Here is an 18,289-nt window from a genome sequence, read left to right on the forward strand (position 1 = left end):
TTGTTGATTAACATAATTATTTAAAAAAACAAACTAATGAAATAGGGCTGGACAAAAATGATGGTACCCATAACTTAATATTTTGTTGCACAACCTTTTGAGGCAATCACTGCAATTAAACGATTTCTGTATTTGTCAATGAGCGTTCTGCAGCTGTCAACAGGTATTTTGGCCCACTCCTCATGAGCAAACAGCTCCAGTTGTCTCAGGTTTGATGGGTGTCTTCTCCAAATGGCATGTTTCAGCTCCTTCCACATATGTTCAATGGGATTCAGATCTGGGCTCATAGAAGGCCACTTTAGAATAGTCCAACGCTTTTCTCTCAGCCATTCTTGGGTGTTTTTGGCTGTGTGTTTTGGATCGTTGTCCTGTTGGAAGACCCATGACCTGCGACTGAGACCAAGCTTTCTGACACTAGGCAGCACATTTCTCTCCAGAATGCCTTGATAGTCTTCAGATTTCATCGTACCTTGCACACTTTCAAGACACCCTGTGCCAGATGCAGCAAAGCAGCCCCAAAACATTACTGAGCCTCCTCCATGTTTCACCGTAGGGACAGTGTTCTTTTCTTCGTATGCTTGGTTTTTGAGTCTATGAACATAGAGTTGATGTGCCTTACCAAAAAGCTCCAGTTTGGTCTCATCTGTCCAAAGGACATTCTCCCACAAGCTTTGTGGCTTGTCAACATGCATTTTTGCAAATTCCAGTCTCGCTTTTTTATGAGTTTTTTTCAGTGGTGGTGTCCTCCTTGGTCGTCTCCCATGAAGTCCACTTTGGCTCAAACAACGACGAATGGTGCGATCTAACACTGATGTACCTTGGCCTTGGAGTTCACCTTTAATTTCTTTGGAGGTTGCTCTGGGCTCTTTGGATACAATTCCAACGAGCCGTCTCTTCAATTTGTCATCAATTTTCCTCTTGCGGCCACGTCCAGGGAGGTTGGCTACTGTCCCGTGGGTCTTGAACTTCTGAATAATATGAGCCACTGTTGTCACAGGAACTTCAAGCTGTTTAGAGATGGTCTTATAGCCTTTACCTTTAAGATGTTTGTCTATCATTTTTTTTCGGATGTCCTGGGACAATTCTCTCCTTCGCTTTCTGTTGTCCATGTTCAGTGTGGTACACACCTTTTCACCAAACAGCAGGGTGACTACTTGTCTCCCTTTAAATAGGCAGACTGACTGATTATGAGTTTGGAAACACCCGTGATGTCAATTAAATGACACACCTGAGTTAATCATGTCACTCTGGTCAAATAGTTTTCAATCTTTTATAGAGGTACCATCATTTTTGTCCAGGCCTGTTTCATTAGTTTGTTTTTTTAAATAATTATGTTAATCAACAATTCAAAAGTAATGGCTGTTTTTGATTATTTAATTTTCAATAAATTTTTATTTATTGTTACTTTTGTGAGTTTCAAGTGATTTCAGTGAGAATTGTGGGTTTTTCCTTCTTTAACTGAGGGGTACCAACAATTTTGTCCACGTGTGTATATGTAATCACTTTAGATGTTTTTAGGATTTTTTTATGGAAGATTTTTACTCATTTTTTGAAAATCTTGACAAGAATTTTCTTGCCGAAATGGGGTGATTTTTTTATTTTATTTTAAGGGAAATTGTTAAGGAATTATTGGAATTTTATTCCTCTTCCTGAAGGTTTTGAAAATTTCCAGAAATTTGGCGAAATTTTTCGCCTAATTTTTGGATTTTTTTTCAGACAAAGAAACAATTTTTTTTGGGGTGCCCATAAGTGAAGACAACAGGAGGGTTACATTTAAATTTCCATATATATCTCTGAGGCCTTGTCTCTTTGTACACAAGTATTTTTTTCAGTGAGGTTTTTCCTACTTTGTTCCAAAAAAATAAAAAAATCAGTGTCCACATGAAAATGCAAAAAATGCCAATCCAGCAGGCAACATAATTCTCACCCCAAATTAGAATCAGAAAGCCTTGTCATTGTACCAACCAGTGCAAGACTTACTGTGCAACAGCTTAAAAAACTCAATACACACACTACTGTTCAAACGGTTGGGGTCACTTAGAAAGCATTTTTATTCAATGAAGATAACATTAAATGAATCAGAAACAGTCTAGACATTGCTAATGTGGTAAATGGCTATTTTAGCTGGAAATGTCTGATTTTTAATGGAATATCTACATAGGGGTACAGAGGAACATTTCCAGCAACCATCATTCTTGTGTTCTAATGCTACATTGTGTTAGCTAATGGTGTTGAAAGGCTAATTGGTGATTAGAAAACCCTTGTGCGATTACATTAGCACATGAATAAAAGCATGAAATTGCCTGTGTGACCTCAACCTTTTGACTTCACGTTCAATAAACAGTAAGTTTAACACCACTATGATTGCATTAAAGGAGATTTAATTTCCTACGACTTTGAACGTAGCATGCGCATGCGCACACACAACCTCTTCCTCACCCTCCTCTCACCTCCCCCCTCTTAACATTTACGAAGAAACGCCCCCCTCCAGAAACTTGCGTAGGACTCGTGAAGTTGTCTTTTACGGCTGGGTCCCCCTGGATCTTTATCTGCCATTATGTAAAGAAAAGATGAGCAAAACAAGTCGCCAGCTAACTACGAAGCTATACCAAAGCAACACATACAGAAAACACGTAAGTCCAAGGTAATCTACGTAACTGGGCCAGAGCCGGACGATTTTTGATTGACAGGAAAGGGAGCAAACCAAACGCCTCGGTCCGAGCGCATTGATTGGCTGATGTTTTTCAGGTCCTGCCATGTCCACAGTTATTTTTTTTAATATTTTATTCTTTTAGAGACCATACATACAAGTCCACTAAAGGTCAGTATATTCATTTTATGTGAATCAGACAAATTAAACAAACAAAAAAAAACATCCTCCATATTGCCTTTAACATGAAATATCAGAGGTGGTGGTCAGACGTAAGAGACTGGCAGTCGTGATGGTGCAGAGGTGATGTCAGAAATGGATGCTGGCAGCCACTCTTGATTGGAAGATGATGTGTAGGAGTTCCCTTTTGACTGCACGGCCGTACCATCATCTGTCCACATTTGGCAAAGCAAATCACAGCATGTGCATTCAAGAAGCACTTCAAAGTAAAGTAAAAGAACAAAAAATACCTTTAAACTGTTATGAAATTAATGTCCGCCTAAGTGAGCATTCCTGCAACCATCTACCCGCTACACATTGATCTGTTATTATTAACCACATGCGACATATATACTACAACTAGGCAAAGATTTCACATATTCTACTGTAGATAATGTGTGTATTGGGACATTTAATGATAGTGACTATTTGCAGAGATCACAACATCTTCAAGTCTGTAAGGCATCTTTATTGAAGCTGGTACCATATATACAATGATACTTTGCTGATGGAGCTGGACTACATTCAAATGTCATTCACTCAACACATTACTTTCAAATACAATTATGACAAACGAACCATGAAGGTCTAAAATTGGAGGAAAAATTATTCTTTTAAAAATTCCAAGTCAAAGATTTGATATTAATCACAAGATTTTTTTTTTTTAGAAGACAACTCACACACCAAGATGAAGGACATAGAAGGCCTGACAGCACCCTCTGCTTTACAGTGTTCTGTTCATCTGCCTACAGAACAATCAGAGTCTGGGCCAGAGCCCGACCATAGAATTAAATTTGAAATGAAAAACTAGTGGTATCCATCATCCATCCATCCATCGTGTGCATTCAAATACCAGATTAGTTTCCATGGTACAAAAATCAGCTCGTCTTTCTAAAGATAAGCAGGTCTCCATGTTAATAAACAGCAGTCTCCTCAGTATGAAAACTTGAGTGCGGTTTCAGTCCCAGTCAGGGTTTTTTTTTTTTATGGCTCTAGGGTTTTCTTTCAGACTCAGCAGGGCAAACCTCCTTCAGCCTTCTCTGACTTTGGCAGCGAGTGCAGAGTTCTCCTGTCGGATGGCCTTGTAGTCATCAAGAATTCTCTCTAGGTTAGCCACAGTCTTATTACCATTTTCTGCCTCAATCTGTGGACAACAGACAAACAAAAATGGACTAATCTGTATATTTCTGTGTGCTTACAGACATAAAGGCACTGATAAAAATGTAATTAATGTAGCCTTTTAGACATGAGACATGCAACATTGCTGGTTTCATGACCAAGCCACAGGTCACCAGTAGATAGTAAATGTTTTTGCTACTTTGCAGCTGTAGAGTAAAGCTCTTTTTCAGACATAGGATACCCAACATTGATGGCTTCATCCATCTGTTAAAGTGATGGAATTCCATTATTTAAATATAAGTCATGTTTTTGGTAAGGTTCCTAACACTTCATTCAGTTATGGAAACACTGAATATTTGCTATATGGCAGAAACTGAATACGTAACACATGAGGTCAGAGTTTTCCTAATAAAACATGGTTGATAAGGGTGAGATTGGCCAACAACTGTTGTAGTGTAGCTCACAATGATTATGTTGTAAAGTCCTGTGTGTGTATCTACTGTAGCGTATATATACACACACACACACACACACACACACGCGTATATATAATACAGAGTGACACAACAAAATGGGAACTTTTTAACAATCCGATAAAACCAAGAGTGATGGAAGAAAAATATTTTATTCATAGTAATTGAAACCTTAAAACATGCCATTTAAGAAACAATGATGGAATTTTCATTTTTTAAAAATAATTTCCTGTAGATGGCGTCCTCCTGTACGAATGCATTCTTGAAATCTACCTGGGGCTCTCTCAAGAATAAAGTGTACACGACTCGACCAAGAACTCTGGATGAGTTAAAACAGAGAATTCAGGATGAAATTCACAGTATCCCAGCTGAGATGTTGCAGCGGTCAATGAGGAATCTCAACAGCAGATTTTAAGAATACATTCGTACAGGAGGACGCCATCTACAGGAAGTAATTTTTTAAAAATGAAAATTCCATCATTGTTTCTTAAATGGCATGTTTTAAGGTTTCAATTACTATGAATGAAATATGTTTCTTCCATCACTCTTAGTTTTATTGGATTGTTAAAAAGTTCCCATTTTTTTGTCACCCTCCCTGTATGTATGTATGTATGTATGTATGTAGACACACACACACACACACACACACACACACACACACACACACACACACACACACACACACACACACACACACACACACACACACACACACACACACACACACACACACACACACACACACACATTTTATAAATGATTATATACGTGCGGTGTGATTATGTTACAATTCTAACTGTATCAGTTAAACTGGAAACCCCACCTGCTCCTCTAGATCTCGAATCTCTCTCAGAATTGTACCAGTGTCCTCGATGGTCTGGATCAGATGGTTACAGTTCTGTGGAAGAATGGAACATGATCATAAGACAACATGTACCATTTTTTCTGATGTGATCGAAACATGAAATTTAGACGTAATGACATACTTCGTGCAAGGCAGCCAGGTACTTGTAGGATTTCCGGACAGATTCATCTTTTTTGGCGTCCTACAAGTGACAAAAATGATTTAATAATAGATGAAAACCTGGTTTGTTCAAAAAAATACAAACATCAATTTAAAACAACCATTTCAAGGATCAACAGGATTACAGAGCAGCTACTGTCTCTGGATGTACTCAAACTTGTTTGGAGATTTTCTTGTATACTACAATGAACTATATTTTTTTACAGGAATATGAGGAAAAACCCTTCTACTGTTTCAGTATTAACTGCCAGAAAGGTGATCATTCTGTTCTTCTGCCCCTCTTGTCTGTGTGAACTGGATGGATAACACTTTAGAATCTAATGCAGTTCAGTTCATCACCGGTTGTACCTTAAAGACGAGCTCATCGGTCACAGCAAAGGTTCTGTCCAGTTTCCCTGTCAGGTTGTTGATCTCTTTCTGGAGCTCCTTAGTGTCTGACAAAATCTGGAAGGAAAGTCAGTTTTGCTGGTGAGGGAGGTTACAGCTGACAGACAGATCATGCAGTGCTTACAGCTTAAATCGACTGCTTATGGTCATGTTGATGGAATTAACTGATTTTCCTTCAAAATTTCTGTTTTCTATCCTGGTGTCTACTGGTGAGTCGACGATTTGTACTTTTCTCACTAAGGATATCTCAGTAGAGCGGTCCCTCGCCATACTGTGGCTAAATTTTCATGGTTTTACTGTATCGCGGATTTTTAAATCTTGTATGTCTAATTTTGTATCGTGGATTTTTCACTATATTGCAGGATTTTGCGATATATAGGTATTTTTATATATTTATTTTAAATTATTTTGGTGGCAAAATCAGTGTTTTCTAACGTTAAAAAAAGATAATATAGAAAGTAATAAAAAAGTAATAATTAAAAGAATCTAAATAAAATGCATAGTGCACAGCGCTTGGAGCTGATTGGCTCAGCGGCCATAGCATCAGTCTCCTCCATCTCCCATGTTTAGCAGCGTTCTGCATCTCGCCTTGTCCATTCCCACTGTGCAGAACATTCATCTCATCGTCATCAGTACCGGACAGCTAATTCACCCTCATCTTCATCATTTAAGTCGCAGTATATTCATTATTCATATTTCGTCTATCATGCAAGACGAGGAACCACTGTAAATCACAACCTGCTCCGTAGACCCCACACATATTCAAACTAGCTCTGCATTTGTTTGCTTGCTTGATGTACTAAATGAAAACGCGCCTTCATATAATGTGCTCTTAGACGTACCTTTGTAATCTCCTCTTTCTGTTTCTTGATGTTGCTGACGATCTCTAGAATCCTTTGAGTGTACGCTGACCGAGACACATCCTGATTTTGATTTTCCAACTCCGTCAGCTGTGTTGGAAGAGAACAAGGACAAAACCAACAGTAAACAGCCGAATTCAGCAAACCAAAGCAAACTAACTGTATAGAGACATTTAGTCCTAACTTACAAATCTTTCATTATGAGGAATGCGAATAGTTTCAAAAAAAGCTCCGATAAGTCAATGTCTTCTGTTGTAAAAGCTTTAAATATTGGTGTTGTATTAGAAAAACAAACTTTTCCTCTTCATTTTTTTGAATTTTCAAGTCAAATATTACCTGTGTTTTGTCAGCATTTCCTAAAATCAACATATAAGAGCTTGTCGGTATCAGTTACTTTCCAAACTCTTTCATCCTAATTACCAGCTGTTTGTACGTTTCTTCTTTCTTCTTGGCCTCCTCTGTAGACACTTGGATTTTATCATGTAGAGACTTGATTTCAGAGAGCTTTCTGGATGACTCCAGCTGTGGAAATTGAACAGAATAAAACCATCAGAATGTGTTTTTTTTCTGTAACAGATTAAGTGGAAGTTCTGGTCTACCACTAACATCTTGGCTGCTGCAGATTTCTTTGAGTCTTCGGTGCTCGTCAATGAGTGGAGCGCGGTGTTTCTCCCACTGAGCCGCCAGGTTCACCACCCGCTTGGTGCTGGCCTCCACCAGAGCCTGGAGGAACAGATGCAGGTATTTGGTACATGCTGCAGCTGATGATGATGTCAGGAATCTTTCAGCCCTCCTACCTGAAGCTTCAGCAGGTTGTTGTCTGCGTCTGGCAACAGATCAATTGTCTTCTTCTTCACCTGAACCTTCTCCTCGTTTTGAGAATTTCCAAATTCTCTCTGCTTCAACTCATCCAGCACCTACACCAAAGCACACCACGCACGTGAAACATTCATTCATTTGGGTTCATTTTGCTCTTTTTGGGCATTGTTCCGCAGGTAATAAACACTAAATACAAAGATACTGACAACAGTGCAGTGGAACGGAGCGTCATTTCTGGGACGGAATCTGTTCTTGTGTTTAGTTGTTTTGGCATCCAGTGCTCTGTCGCGCCTGCCAGAGGGGAAGTCTGAATCTGTATACAGGGGGTCCTCGGTTTACGACCTACAGCGTTTCATCCTTATGTCGGAACTGATTATGTGGAACTAGTTGGCGAGTGGAGCGGATGAATACGTTCTCACGCGGCACTGTAAGACAGCTTTTTTTTTTTTTTACATTCGCCAGTTGTACGCCACCTTGGATTGTGCTACATTCGCTAACTATTTGCCCTTAATTATGGCTCCCAAGTGTAAGTGTGACTCTTCTGATGACAGAGCTTCACAGAAAAGTTAAGTCATCTCCATCCAACTAGTTAAACTCCCGCTTGCAAAATGAATCGCGAGTCGTAGCAAACTTGACTTCTTTACTGTGGCTCTTGATACACATTGAACACTGCAACAAAAACAGAAACAAACAACATAAATGCATGTAAATAAATAATTTTAACTTCACTAGTGAGTCAAAAAATGACGTTAATCACGGTACTCAAGATGGCTGCGGCCCCCATCCTCACAATGTGGAGATAATGAACTCTGTCACTCATATTGCTATTCTTTCTATTACTTTCATTTTTGGAATAATCGTGTTACACCTACTAGAACTACATCTATCTCAACAAAGGTACGTAAACAGGACGTACAGCTGCCATGGAGCACAAGATAACTTTTGGCTGCACTACCACTTCACACCTAAGAGGTACTATAAAGCAAGATTAATGGGTTAGCGAGGTATGTTGAGATCAATGCCACAGTTGGCAGTGTCCCAAACCAGGCTAGAATAGTATGGATACTTGTAGAATAGCTTACCTGATAGAGAGGAGGTTACGTTAAAGGGGAACTTCGGTTTTTTTCACCCTGGGGTCTGTTTTCATGTCATTTCATACATGTGAGTGATGGAGAAATGAATTTTCGACATAGCTCCAGTATTTAGCCAGGCAGGCAGCTCAGCAGCTCAGCTAGCGAAAAGTATGGGGCAACTTGCCCCCCCGCATCAAAGTCCGCCCTAACGTGCTTTTTTCCCCACACTGACCGGCTCGGATAGCGATAGCTCGCGCGATTTCAGAACGAGATTTGCTTTCTAGCGTCCTGAGATTTGGATACAGACCACAACAAATAGCGATCGCCAGGTAATGTGGAGGTTTTCATTCACTTCTCATCTCTAGTATGTTGTGGGACACTCATTGAGACTATCCGAGCCGGTCAGTGTGGGGAAAAAAAGCACGTTAGGGCGGACTTTGACGCGGGGGGGCAAGTTGCCCCATACTTTTCGCTAGCTGAGCTGCTAGCTGAGCTGCTAAGCTGCCTGCCTGGATAAATACTGGAGCTATGTTGAAAATTCATGTCTCCATCACTCACATGTATGAAATGACATATGAAAACAGACCCCAGGTTGGAAAAAAAACAAAGTACCCCTTTAAGAGTTTTAGATTTAAATGGGCTTTAACAGGCTCCAGCCAACAAGTGTGACTTAATGTCTAGGCTATCTGTTAGTCCATTAGGTTCAACTTCGATAATAATAACAACTTAATTTGTGTAGCACCTTTCAGAAGAACATTCACAAAGTCCTTTGACAGGCAGAGCCTAGTGATAAAAGAGAAATAAAAGAGAACTTCACTGGAAGGCGAGTCTATAAATGTGGGTTTTAAGAAGTAATTGAAAAGAATCTACCGATTCAGCGAGACTTATCTCATCAGAAGGGTCGTTCCAAAGCCGAGGGGCTCTGATGAAGAACTCATCTTTGGATTGAAGCCTCGACTTTGGAACGACTAGGAGGGACCCACCCGAGGATCTAAGGCTGCGCGAGGGACGTATGGGGTTAGCATGTCTAAAATGTAGTCAGAGGCAAGGCCCAGACAAGCTTTAAAAGTGATCAGTAAAATCTAAAATTCAACTCTAAAACAGACAGGGAGCCAGTGGAGGGGAGATGTGATGTCGTCTGTTAAAACCAGTAGATGTATGTGTTACCTGTGCATTAGTGACGCTCATTAGCTTCATGTCTGCTGATAGATGGTCCACATCACTGCAAAGCTGCTGGAACTGCTCTTGGAGGGCGGCCAGCTCCTGCTGCTGATGGAGCTGGGTATCACCTTCCAACTGCTGCCCAGCGGTGATGGAGTGTGTTACTGCTGCCGCTTCCTGAAGGATAAACACCAAACATTAAACCTGCACTGAACTTTGATCTTGGATATTTTTGTTTATAACCCTGCTGTTTTCACTTCACCTGTGTAAAGGTGAACTTCTGTGTGTGGGTGAAGTGGGTGCTCTTGGTCAGGATGTGGTCAGAGGGGGCGGAGCCTCTGAAGGCGTGCAGTAGTTCAGATAGGTCGGAGGCTGAGGAAGGAACACCACAGGCACTTTCAGGAGAGGGCTGGGCAGCAGAACGCAGCTGCTCCTCAATGCGTTTCCGTAGCCGGGTCAGTTTCCTGGAACGGTATTCCTGTAGAACAACATGCAACAAACATGGTGACTGGCAGCACAGCCTATCCTGGACAGGTACAGGTAGACAGGAGTGATGGTTGCTGGAAATGTTCCTCTGTACCCCGATGTAGATATTCCATTAAAAATCAGCTGTTTCCAGCAAGAGTAGTCATTTACCACATTAACAATGTCTAGACTATATTTCTGATTCATTCAATGTTATCTTCATTGGGAAAAAAATGGTCTACTTTCAGAAATAAGGACATTTATAAGTGACCCCAAACTGTTGAAAAGTACTGTACATACACACGTACATCTGCATGAAAGCCGGTCAATCACTTGAAGCAAAACAATGTAAAAATGGTCTGAAATGTAAATGTGAGTGTGATCATTTGCCTGTGGTGTGAGGCGAGACAGCAGCCCTTGACTGTTCCATTCATTGTCCCACTCCTGAGCAGCACTCAGCTCAGCCATGTGTTGTTCCAGCACAGAAGCCACCACTGAGGCACGACTGGAAAGCTGGGCCGTCACGGGAGATAGAATATTTCGTTGGTAGTCGGTCACCTCTGAAAACACAGCACGCACAAACACGCATATCCCAACTTTAAAGAGGAACTTGATAGTGAACTAAGCAGCGACCAAAAAGTAACACTTTTGCTGCATTTCTACAACCCCAGAAAAAACTTCTGAATATTTAGTGCCTCATCTAAACCTCTGCACAAACCACCAAGTCACAATCTCTGCGTCACTGTAGTGAAACATAAACCTCACTGCATCAGTTCAGTATAAGCAGCATGTAACTGTATGCAGCAGTAGGCCTACCTTTCAGGTGTTTCTTGCCTGGGCCTTTAGTGCAGTGTGGTAAGCTGAGGGGCTTGACGTGGAAGCTGTACGAAGCTGACAGACACTAAACAGGACAGAAATGTTAAAGGTCAGTAATTAGGTTTTGTAAAAGATTTTCATGAAGAGTGCTCCAATCTTTTTGTGCAGATTAAGTCTCAACTTGGCCATCGGGTCAGGTAGCTTTCCTTTGGCACACATAAGCCCTATAGTGCAGGGATTTCAACATATTAAAAAAAAATAGAAGTGCACTTGGAGGGTGATGTCCATTTTAGCTACACAAATCAGACCTGCACCAAAATTTAATGGGTTATTCTTATGACAATGTCCGACCCTCTCTATGTTGTCTTATGCAAATTGGATTGGTAATTTCTGTGTAATCATGCCGACAGACGAACAAACGGTACTAAAAAAAAAACAACAACTATCTCTTGGTACAGGTAATGAAATGCTTATTAGCACAACATTTTCAGTTTGATTTGAGTTTTCCAAATTGGTCTCCTTTATTGCGAAATCTAAAATCACAAGATGTCTGCTGCTTTACACGAGTCCACGGTTGGTGCATGTGACCTGGAAGTTTACGTTCTGTCTTGTGACACTGTGTGAGTTGTAGAGGTCGCAGTGAATACACCTAAAGACTTTCCCCTGCAGCAGACAATAACCTGCATGTACATCACTCTGTACAGTGAAGCGAACATCATAACAGTGACCATTTTCAGCATAGATCAAGTTCTAACAAAAATGCATTCAGCCAACAAATAGCAGCAAACTTTAAGTTTACATAACTGGTCTCAATGCTCAGCCGAAAAAGTAGGAGTTTTCTAAGGGGCAGTAAGGTTTCCACTGGTGGCGGGGAGAGGACGGACACTCACAATCGAGCCTCCGCAAAAATTTGGAGAGAATGCTGAAGTGAATGTACATTATTTATTGATTTATTTATTTGATCAGGGGCCATACAATTAACACTGAACACATCTGATGTATTACATACAGAGTGTATAGCATTAAGCTAATTTTTAACTTCCGTCCCTGGTTGAGCTTTTCAGTAAAAATAGTCAGAAGACCAAAGACACCAATAAAACCAGCGCAGACATCATTTAATGAGTTGAAAAATTTAGTGAACAGATGTAGTTTATCCATACTGGTTTCGAGCACACAGTTTTATCAGTAGCTTGCTATGACTGATGAATGTAAACACTACAACATCCATGAGCCTCATTTGCCTTGTACTACAGTGTCACTGACATTTTTTTCAGTTACAGGTATTTCCTAACATTGTCGGATGATGATTGAGACTTTACTTGCTGCCAAACGCTGCTATGTCACTGACTGCTGGCTGTTTACAGAGTAGATTTTAAAAAAATCTTATTTCAGTTGTGTGAGGGAACTCGCAAAATAAGAATCTCATTACCCAGGGTAACTACTGTGTTTCTGCTGTGTTTATGATGATAAAGTTTTTGAATCTTAAAGTCTGGATCCACCACTCTCCTGATCCTGCTGACTTGAGACATCCTCGTGTGTTTGTAGTAGTACGTAGTTTTCTTTAGATATCTGAACTGAACACTGAAAGCGTACCTGTGTTTCACAGTACTTTGGCAGTCTGCAGTTTGGAGGTAGCCAGGGCACAGCCAGCTGGGCTTTGATTGCAGCAGCGATGGCTCTCTGGAGGACCACCGATTTCCCTACAGAAAGAGACGATGGCTGTGGGTGGCTCAAACATGTGGTACACGATTAAAACAAACACAGTTGGGTCATGTCAACGTTATTTTATGTAACAACCTACAGAGCTCATTCCCATCGTTTATATGACCACAAACTGGCTAACTTTAATTAACTGATATGAATCAGCGAGCTGTGACCACTGTGAAAAGAACTTAGAAGGATCCACACTGCCAGGACATTTTATTAACAAACAGCCTTTGCTTCTGTTTCACTTTGAAAAGTTTTGTCTCAAAGTGCAGGACTTAAAAGTGTGCACGATCCTGTCTTTAAATCATGTCCTGATGTCAGTTATTTTTTATTTCACAGTAGCTAAATTATGGTTGCTCTTGCCTCTAAGGAAGTCAACATTTTACTGAAGCAATTGGAATTAAAAACCACAGCAGGTCATGTTTTAAAAATACTTGAAAGAACCTATATTCTGTTGTATGTTTGCCATTTTGTAGAGAAATCTGAAATAAAAAGCAAACAATAAAACATACTACGGCAGTACAATGTCCTATGGTAGTTATGCTATAATTTATTATACATTAGATTATTTTTATTCATACATGAATATAAAAGCAGAACGTTATTGTTGTAGTGATGACAACCACCTCAACTCAAACAATCTGAATCATGAATCTTTAGAACTAGAATAAATGAGCAGAATCGTGACCAGAATAGAAAATATAAACGATACCAAACCCTCATGTGCAGCTGTGAGGATTCTGTAGACAGTCTGGTGTTCTTTGTACCTGATGGCTGGTCTGAGGCCTCAAAACGCTCTCTGGGCAGCTTCTCCACCAGGAACATGAGCAGCGAGCGGATCTCTGGCTCACTGCTGTACAGGAAGGTCTGGTAGCCTATATCTCCTTTATAGCCAATGTCCTAGAAAACAACAGTTGAACGTATCAGGGATAATACTCAAGGAGTGTTTCAACTGAAGCCGTACATCTGAATTTTGCCACCAGCTATTTGTACTTCTTTAAAGATGCTTAATTTCAGGATGATCTTAGCTGAAGGGCACTTAACAGAGCAGAGCTTACAGAGCAGTCAACCACATTTCATTTATAGTGAAGAATCAACCAACATCCTGACGCTGTCTTCAGTGGTGGACTCTCCTAATATAATTTCCCCTTAGGTCAATTCATGACATACTGGTGCTCCTCAAAAAAATCACAATATTTTGAAATTTTGTTTGTAATTTAATTCAAAATTTTCACAAATTACATTTTTATTTGACTTAGAGTGAATTATCTCAAGCCTTTTTTGTTTGATTTTTATGATTATAGCTTATATAGCTCATGGACATCAGAAATCCAGCTTCTTATATACAGATTTTATTTTGAGTCTGAGTAAATTACTTTTCAAACAGTACAAATACTGTGTATCTCTCTGTTTAGTTCAGTACACGCAACCGCAATGATGGGGTAGATAGCTGACTTGAGAGTTCACTGAGAATCTCCACAAGGAGGGTAAACCCCAGACAGCAGAGTAGACTGAGGCTGGCACCAAGAGCCACCAAGCTCAGACATCATCAGGAAAGGGGATATAACTGTCACATTCCTAACATCAAGCCACTTCTGAACCACAGATGTCAGGAGTGTCTTATACTAAAGAGAAAACAAAACCGACTGATACTCAGAGGTGTCATTTTGCATTTCAACTGGAAGTCAAGTCTGGAGGAAGAGTGAAGAGACACAGAATCCAAGGTGCTTGTAGTCCAGTGTGAAGTTTTCACAGTCTGTGATGATTTGTGGTACTATGTCATCTGCTGGCATTCTTCCACTGTGGATTATCAAGTCCAAAGTCAGGGCGTGTACCAGGAGACTTTAGAGCAACCCATGCTTTCATTGGCTGAAAGGCTTTGCAGAGTTGCTGATTTGCTTTTCCAGCAGGACCTAACACCTGTCCACAAAGCCCAAACCACTACTAAATTGTTTGCTGACCATGATTGTACTGTGTTCAAGTAGCAGCCACCTGACCACACAGAACTCCATAAGGGTATTGTCAAGAGGAAAAGAAGAGAAATCCATCCATTATCTATACCAGCTCAATCCTCATTAGGGTCACAGAGGGGCTGGAGTCTATCCCAGCTGACTTAGCGTGAAGGCAGGGGACACCCTGGACAGGTCACCAGTCTATCACAGGGCTACATATAGAAACAGTCACACTCACAAACACACCTACAGACAAGTTAGAATAATCAATTAACCTCTGCATGTCTTTGGACTGTGGGAGGAAGCTGGAGAACCCGGAGAAAACCCATGAATGCACAGGGAGAACATGCAAACTCCATGCAGAAAGATCCTGGGAAAGCTGGGACACGAACCAGGGATCTTCTAGCTGCAAGGTGAAAGTGCTAACCACTACCCCACTGTGCAACCCAATAAGAGAAATCTAACCCCAAAATACAGAAAGATGCTCTCACATCAACCTGGACATCAGTAAATACATCAACTGTGCCACAGACTGACTCCACACCACACTGATGCAGCAGTTCCTGATAAAGGAGCTCCAATCAGTATTAAGTGTATAAATTAACATACTTTTGAGAGATTGGATATTTCTAATTAGTATATCCATTGTTGATTGATCTTCAGAAATATTGTAGTAATGTGAGGTGCTGGTTTTCAGATTTTCATGAGCTGTAAGAAATATTAATCAAAACTAAAAATGAAAAAAAAATGTTTGAAATATTGTATTTAAAATCTAAAGAATACAGATTATATGAAAGCTCATAACAGTGTAATGTTTGAGCTCCACCAATAATGTCAGCTGCTGTTCAGTGTAAATAAAACAAAACAAAACAAAAACTAATGGTAAATATCAGCCAGCTAGTTTGTTCAGAACACTGGTATTTTTCTGTTCCAAACCAAACACTGATCCTGGAGGCTGACAGCTCCTTAATGCTGTTAGGTTGGGATCTCAGAGGGTCTCACCTGACAGGCCTGTGCCAGGCTCATGCCGACCCTGAAGCGGGCAGACATGCCGTGGGGCAGCAGCGTGGGCAGTGCGTTGCCCAGGCCCGGATCGATCACTCGTATACATCTGACCACCGCCTCCACGATCAGCTCACTGCTGAACTGTTTGACGCTGTCCGTCTCCTCACTCAGGTCTCTATGGTAGACAATAATAACAATAATAATAATAATAATAATAATATGAAGCTCCCGTTAATCGCACAGCTGGTCATGTCTTCGTTTTTTTTATTAGTGTAAGCTCACAAACTTTGCTTCAAATTGCCCACGATCATTTGATCAGTGCTGACAGTAGATCACTGCAATGCTACTACTTACCAAACTTAACATTAGCCAGCTAACATGGTAGTCCCGAAACTTATTATCTGCATTTATAATGTGCACAACTTGCAGCTGATTAAACGCTGGGGGTGATACTTACGTGCCTACTTGTTTCAGAGCGTGAATCAGAATTTTGTCAACTTCCTCCATTGCTGAAGTTCCTCTGAAGATATGCTAGCTAATGGGCGATAGACTGGTGATTTATTAACATCGAGTTAGCTAATATTCGTGTAGATTTTCAATGGATGGATGCAAGCTACAGAACTATCTTCCATCTTCTGTTAGCTACAAACTAGCAACTAGTTAATTAGCAACACTGCCAGTCTTCACCTCCCAGACACAGACAGCTGTAGCTCCGGCGCATTTGAAGCGTATTTATAAAGAATTAGCTTTTCATACAGTTAACGTATTTTTGCATTTCCTAACAAATAAACCTCACCACACCTATGTGCAAACTAATGAATCTGAAATTATTATGTCTTTTTCAGTGTGGAAATGAAGTAATAAGTGAATGAGCAGCTGTGTTCCTGGGAGGTGGAGTTTTCAATCTACTTCCTGTTGTGTAGAGTAAACGCGAAGCGAGCAATTAAGGAATACATTTCCCAGCATGCACCAGGTCAGACAGTCCCATGACCGGAAACGTCATGTTGTGGAGCTTGGTTTTATTTATTTATTTTTTAAATTTTTATTGTTTTTTTTATTGTCAGCATACAGCTTACAGGCATTCAACATTCAAGTATGTCCACCTGAGCAATATTAACAAGAACATAACAGCAACAGTAACAAAAAATGGAAGGGAAAGCCAAGATCTTCATGGTGATACAGGGTCAAGAGACACTTTCAAAAGACAATTGTACAGCCACACTGCCTTCTTAGATTTACAAAGTTTTAGAGATTCCATGAGAGATGTTAGTTCTTTTAAGAAAACAATAAAAACAGGTTTTACATTACCAAATTTACATTTGTGTATCAAAAATTTAGCCATAATAATTAAGTTGTTAGTAACGACGCTTTTTTCTTTGTCACCTAAGACAAAACCAAATTTAACATCAGCATATTTCAAAAATGGAGTACCCAAGTCATTATGTGTTGCCCAAATATAGAAACTATCCCACAAGATCTTTATAAAAACACAGCTAAAAATAAATGTTCCTCAGTTTCAATGTTATCGGTACAAAAAACACATTCATTGTCACCAATATTAAACTTGGAGTTCAAAAATTCTTTACAGGGATATATATTATTAATAATTTTAAAATGTACTTCTTTGGCTTTGAAGGGAATAGGAAATTTAATATAATTGCATCTAATGTTTTTAATGTTATGACTTTTGAAACCTTCCATTAAATTCCGTCTTCTGAGAGGTAAGGAAAACATTCCTGAGTCAGTGTAACCCTGAGAAATTTGTTGTTACACTTTTTGTCCACAAGAGGGCAGCCCTGGACCGTTAGAGAATGCAATGTAGGGGTAATCTGTGTGTATAAAAGCGATCCTTCTAGGGTGCAAACAAATGTTGCTCTGAACAGGCAATATTAAAATTGCCGCTGAAATCAGCAAAGTTAAGAAGGTTTCCCCTCTCATCCATTAAGTGCAATACCGACCATATTCCTTGTTCATTCCAGTCTTTAAAATAAAATGTTTTTTCCTAATAAGGATGTATCTATTATTCCATATTGGTGCATCATGGGGCGTAATCTGCCAAAGATGGAGGGATCTCTCTGCAACCATGTGTTCAAAATGCTTTGATTCTTTTTCATAGTGTTGTCAAAATTGTTTTTTACTCGTTCCTCTGAGTTTTTTGATATATTAATTCCTAAATATTTTTACTTGGCCTTTTACAGGTATGCCATACAGTGTTGTCTCGGGTTGGTCATGAATGGCCATTAATTCACATTTGTCAATATTTAAGTAAAGGACAGAGGCTTTTGAGAATTGGTTGACAATTTGTAAAGCTATAGGTATTTGTGCTTCATTTTTAAGAAAGAGGGTTGTGTCATCCGCAAGCTGACTTATTACCAACTGGTTGCCTAGAACATTCAGTTTCTTAATTTCTTCATAATTTTTGACCATAATGCTCAGAATATCAGCAACCATAATGAATAATAAAGGCGATGCCGGACACCCCTGCCGAATACCTCTTTTCACATCAAAACGCCCAAAAGTACCAAAAGGAAGCAGGACAGAACTGTTAATGTCTTTGTA

The 18,289-nt window shown here is 40.0% G+C and overlaps 1 protein-coding gene across 1 annotated transcript; it reads right to left on the reverse strand.

The window, feature by feature from the left end:
- Window positions 1–3,317: 3,317 nt before the first annotated feature.
- ccdc22 (coiled-coil domain containing 22) lies at window positions 3,318–16,592 on the reverse strand. Its single transcript, XM_022220071.2, has 16 exons — window positions 16,188–16,592; window positions 15,728–15,905; window positions 13,541–13,673; window positions 12,660–12,766; window positions 11,067–11,151; window positions 10,641–10,810; window positions 10,048–10,263; window positions 9,792–9,962; window positions 7,530–7,649; window positions 7,339–7,455; window positions 7,153–7,254; window positions 6,715–6,822; window positions 5,834–5,929; window positions 5,448–5,507; window positions 5,285–5,359; window positions 3,318–4,013 (listed from the first exon to the last, which is right to left on the reverse strand). Exons 1-16 carry the CDS (start codon window positions 16,235–16,237, stop codon window positions 3,900–3,902), a joined length of 1,902 nt encoding a protein of 633 aa, XP_022075763.2. The 5' UTR covers window positions 16,238–16,592; the 3' UTR covers window positions 3,318–3,899.
- Between the last annotated feature and the right edge of the window lie 1,697 nt (window positions 16,593–18,289).

Source organism: Acanthochromis polyacanthus, chromosome 6 (assembly GCF_021347895.1).
Source record: "Acanthochromis polyacanthus isolate Apoly-LR-REF ecotype Palm Island chromosome 6, KAUST_Apoly_ChrSc, whole genome shotgun sequence".
Lineage (NCBI taxonomy): Eukaryota > Metazoa > Chordata > Actinopteri > Pomacentridae > Acanthochromis > Acanthochromis polyacanthus.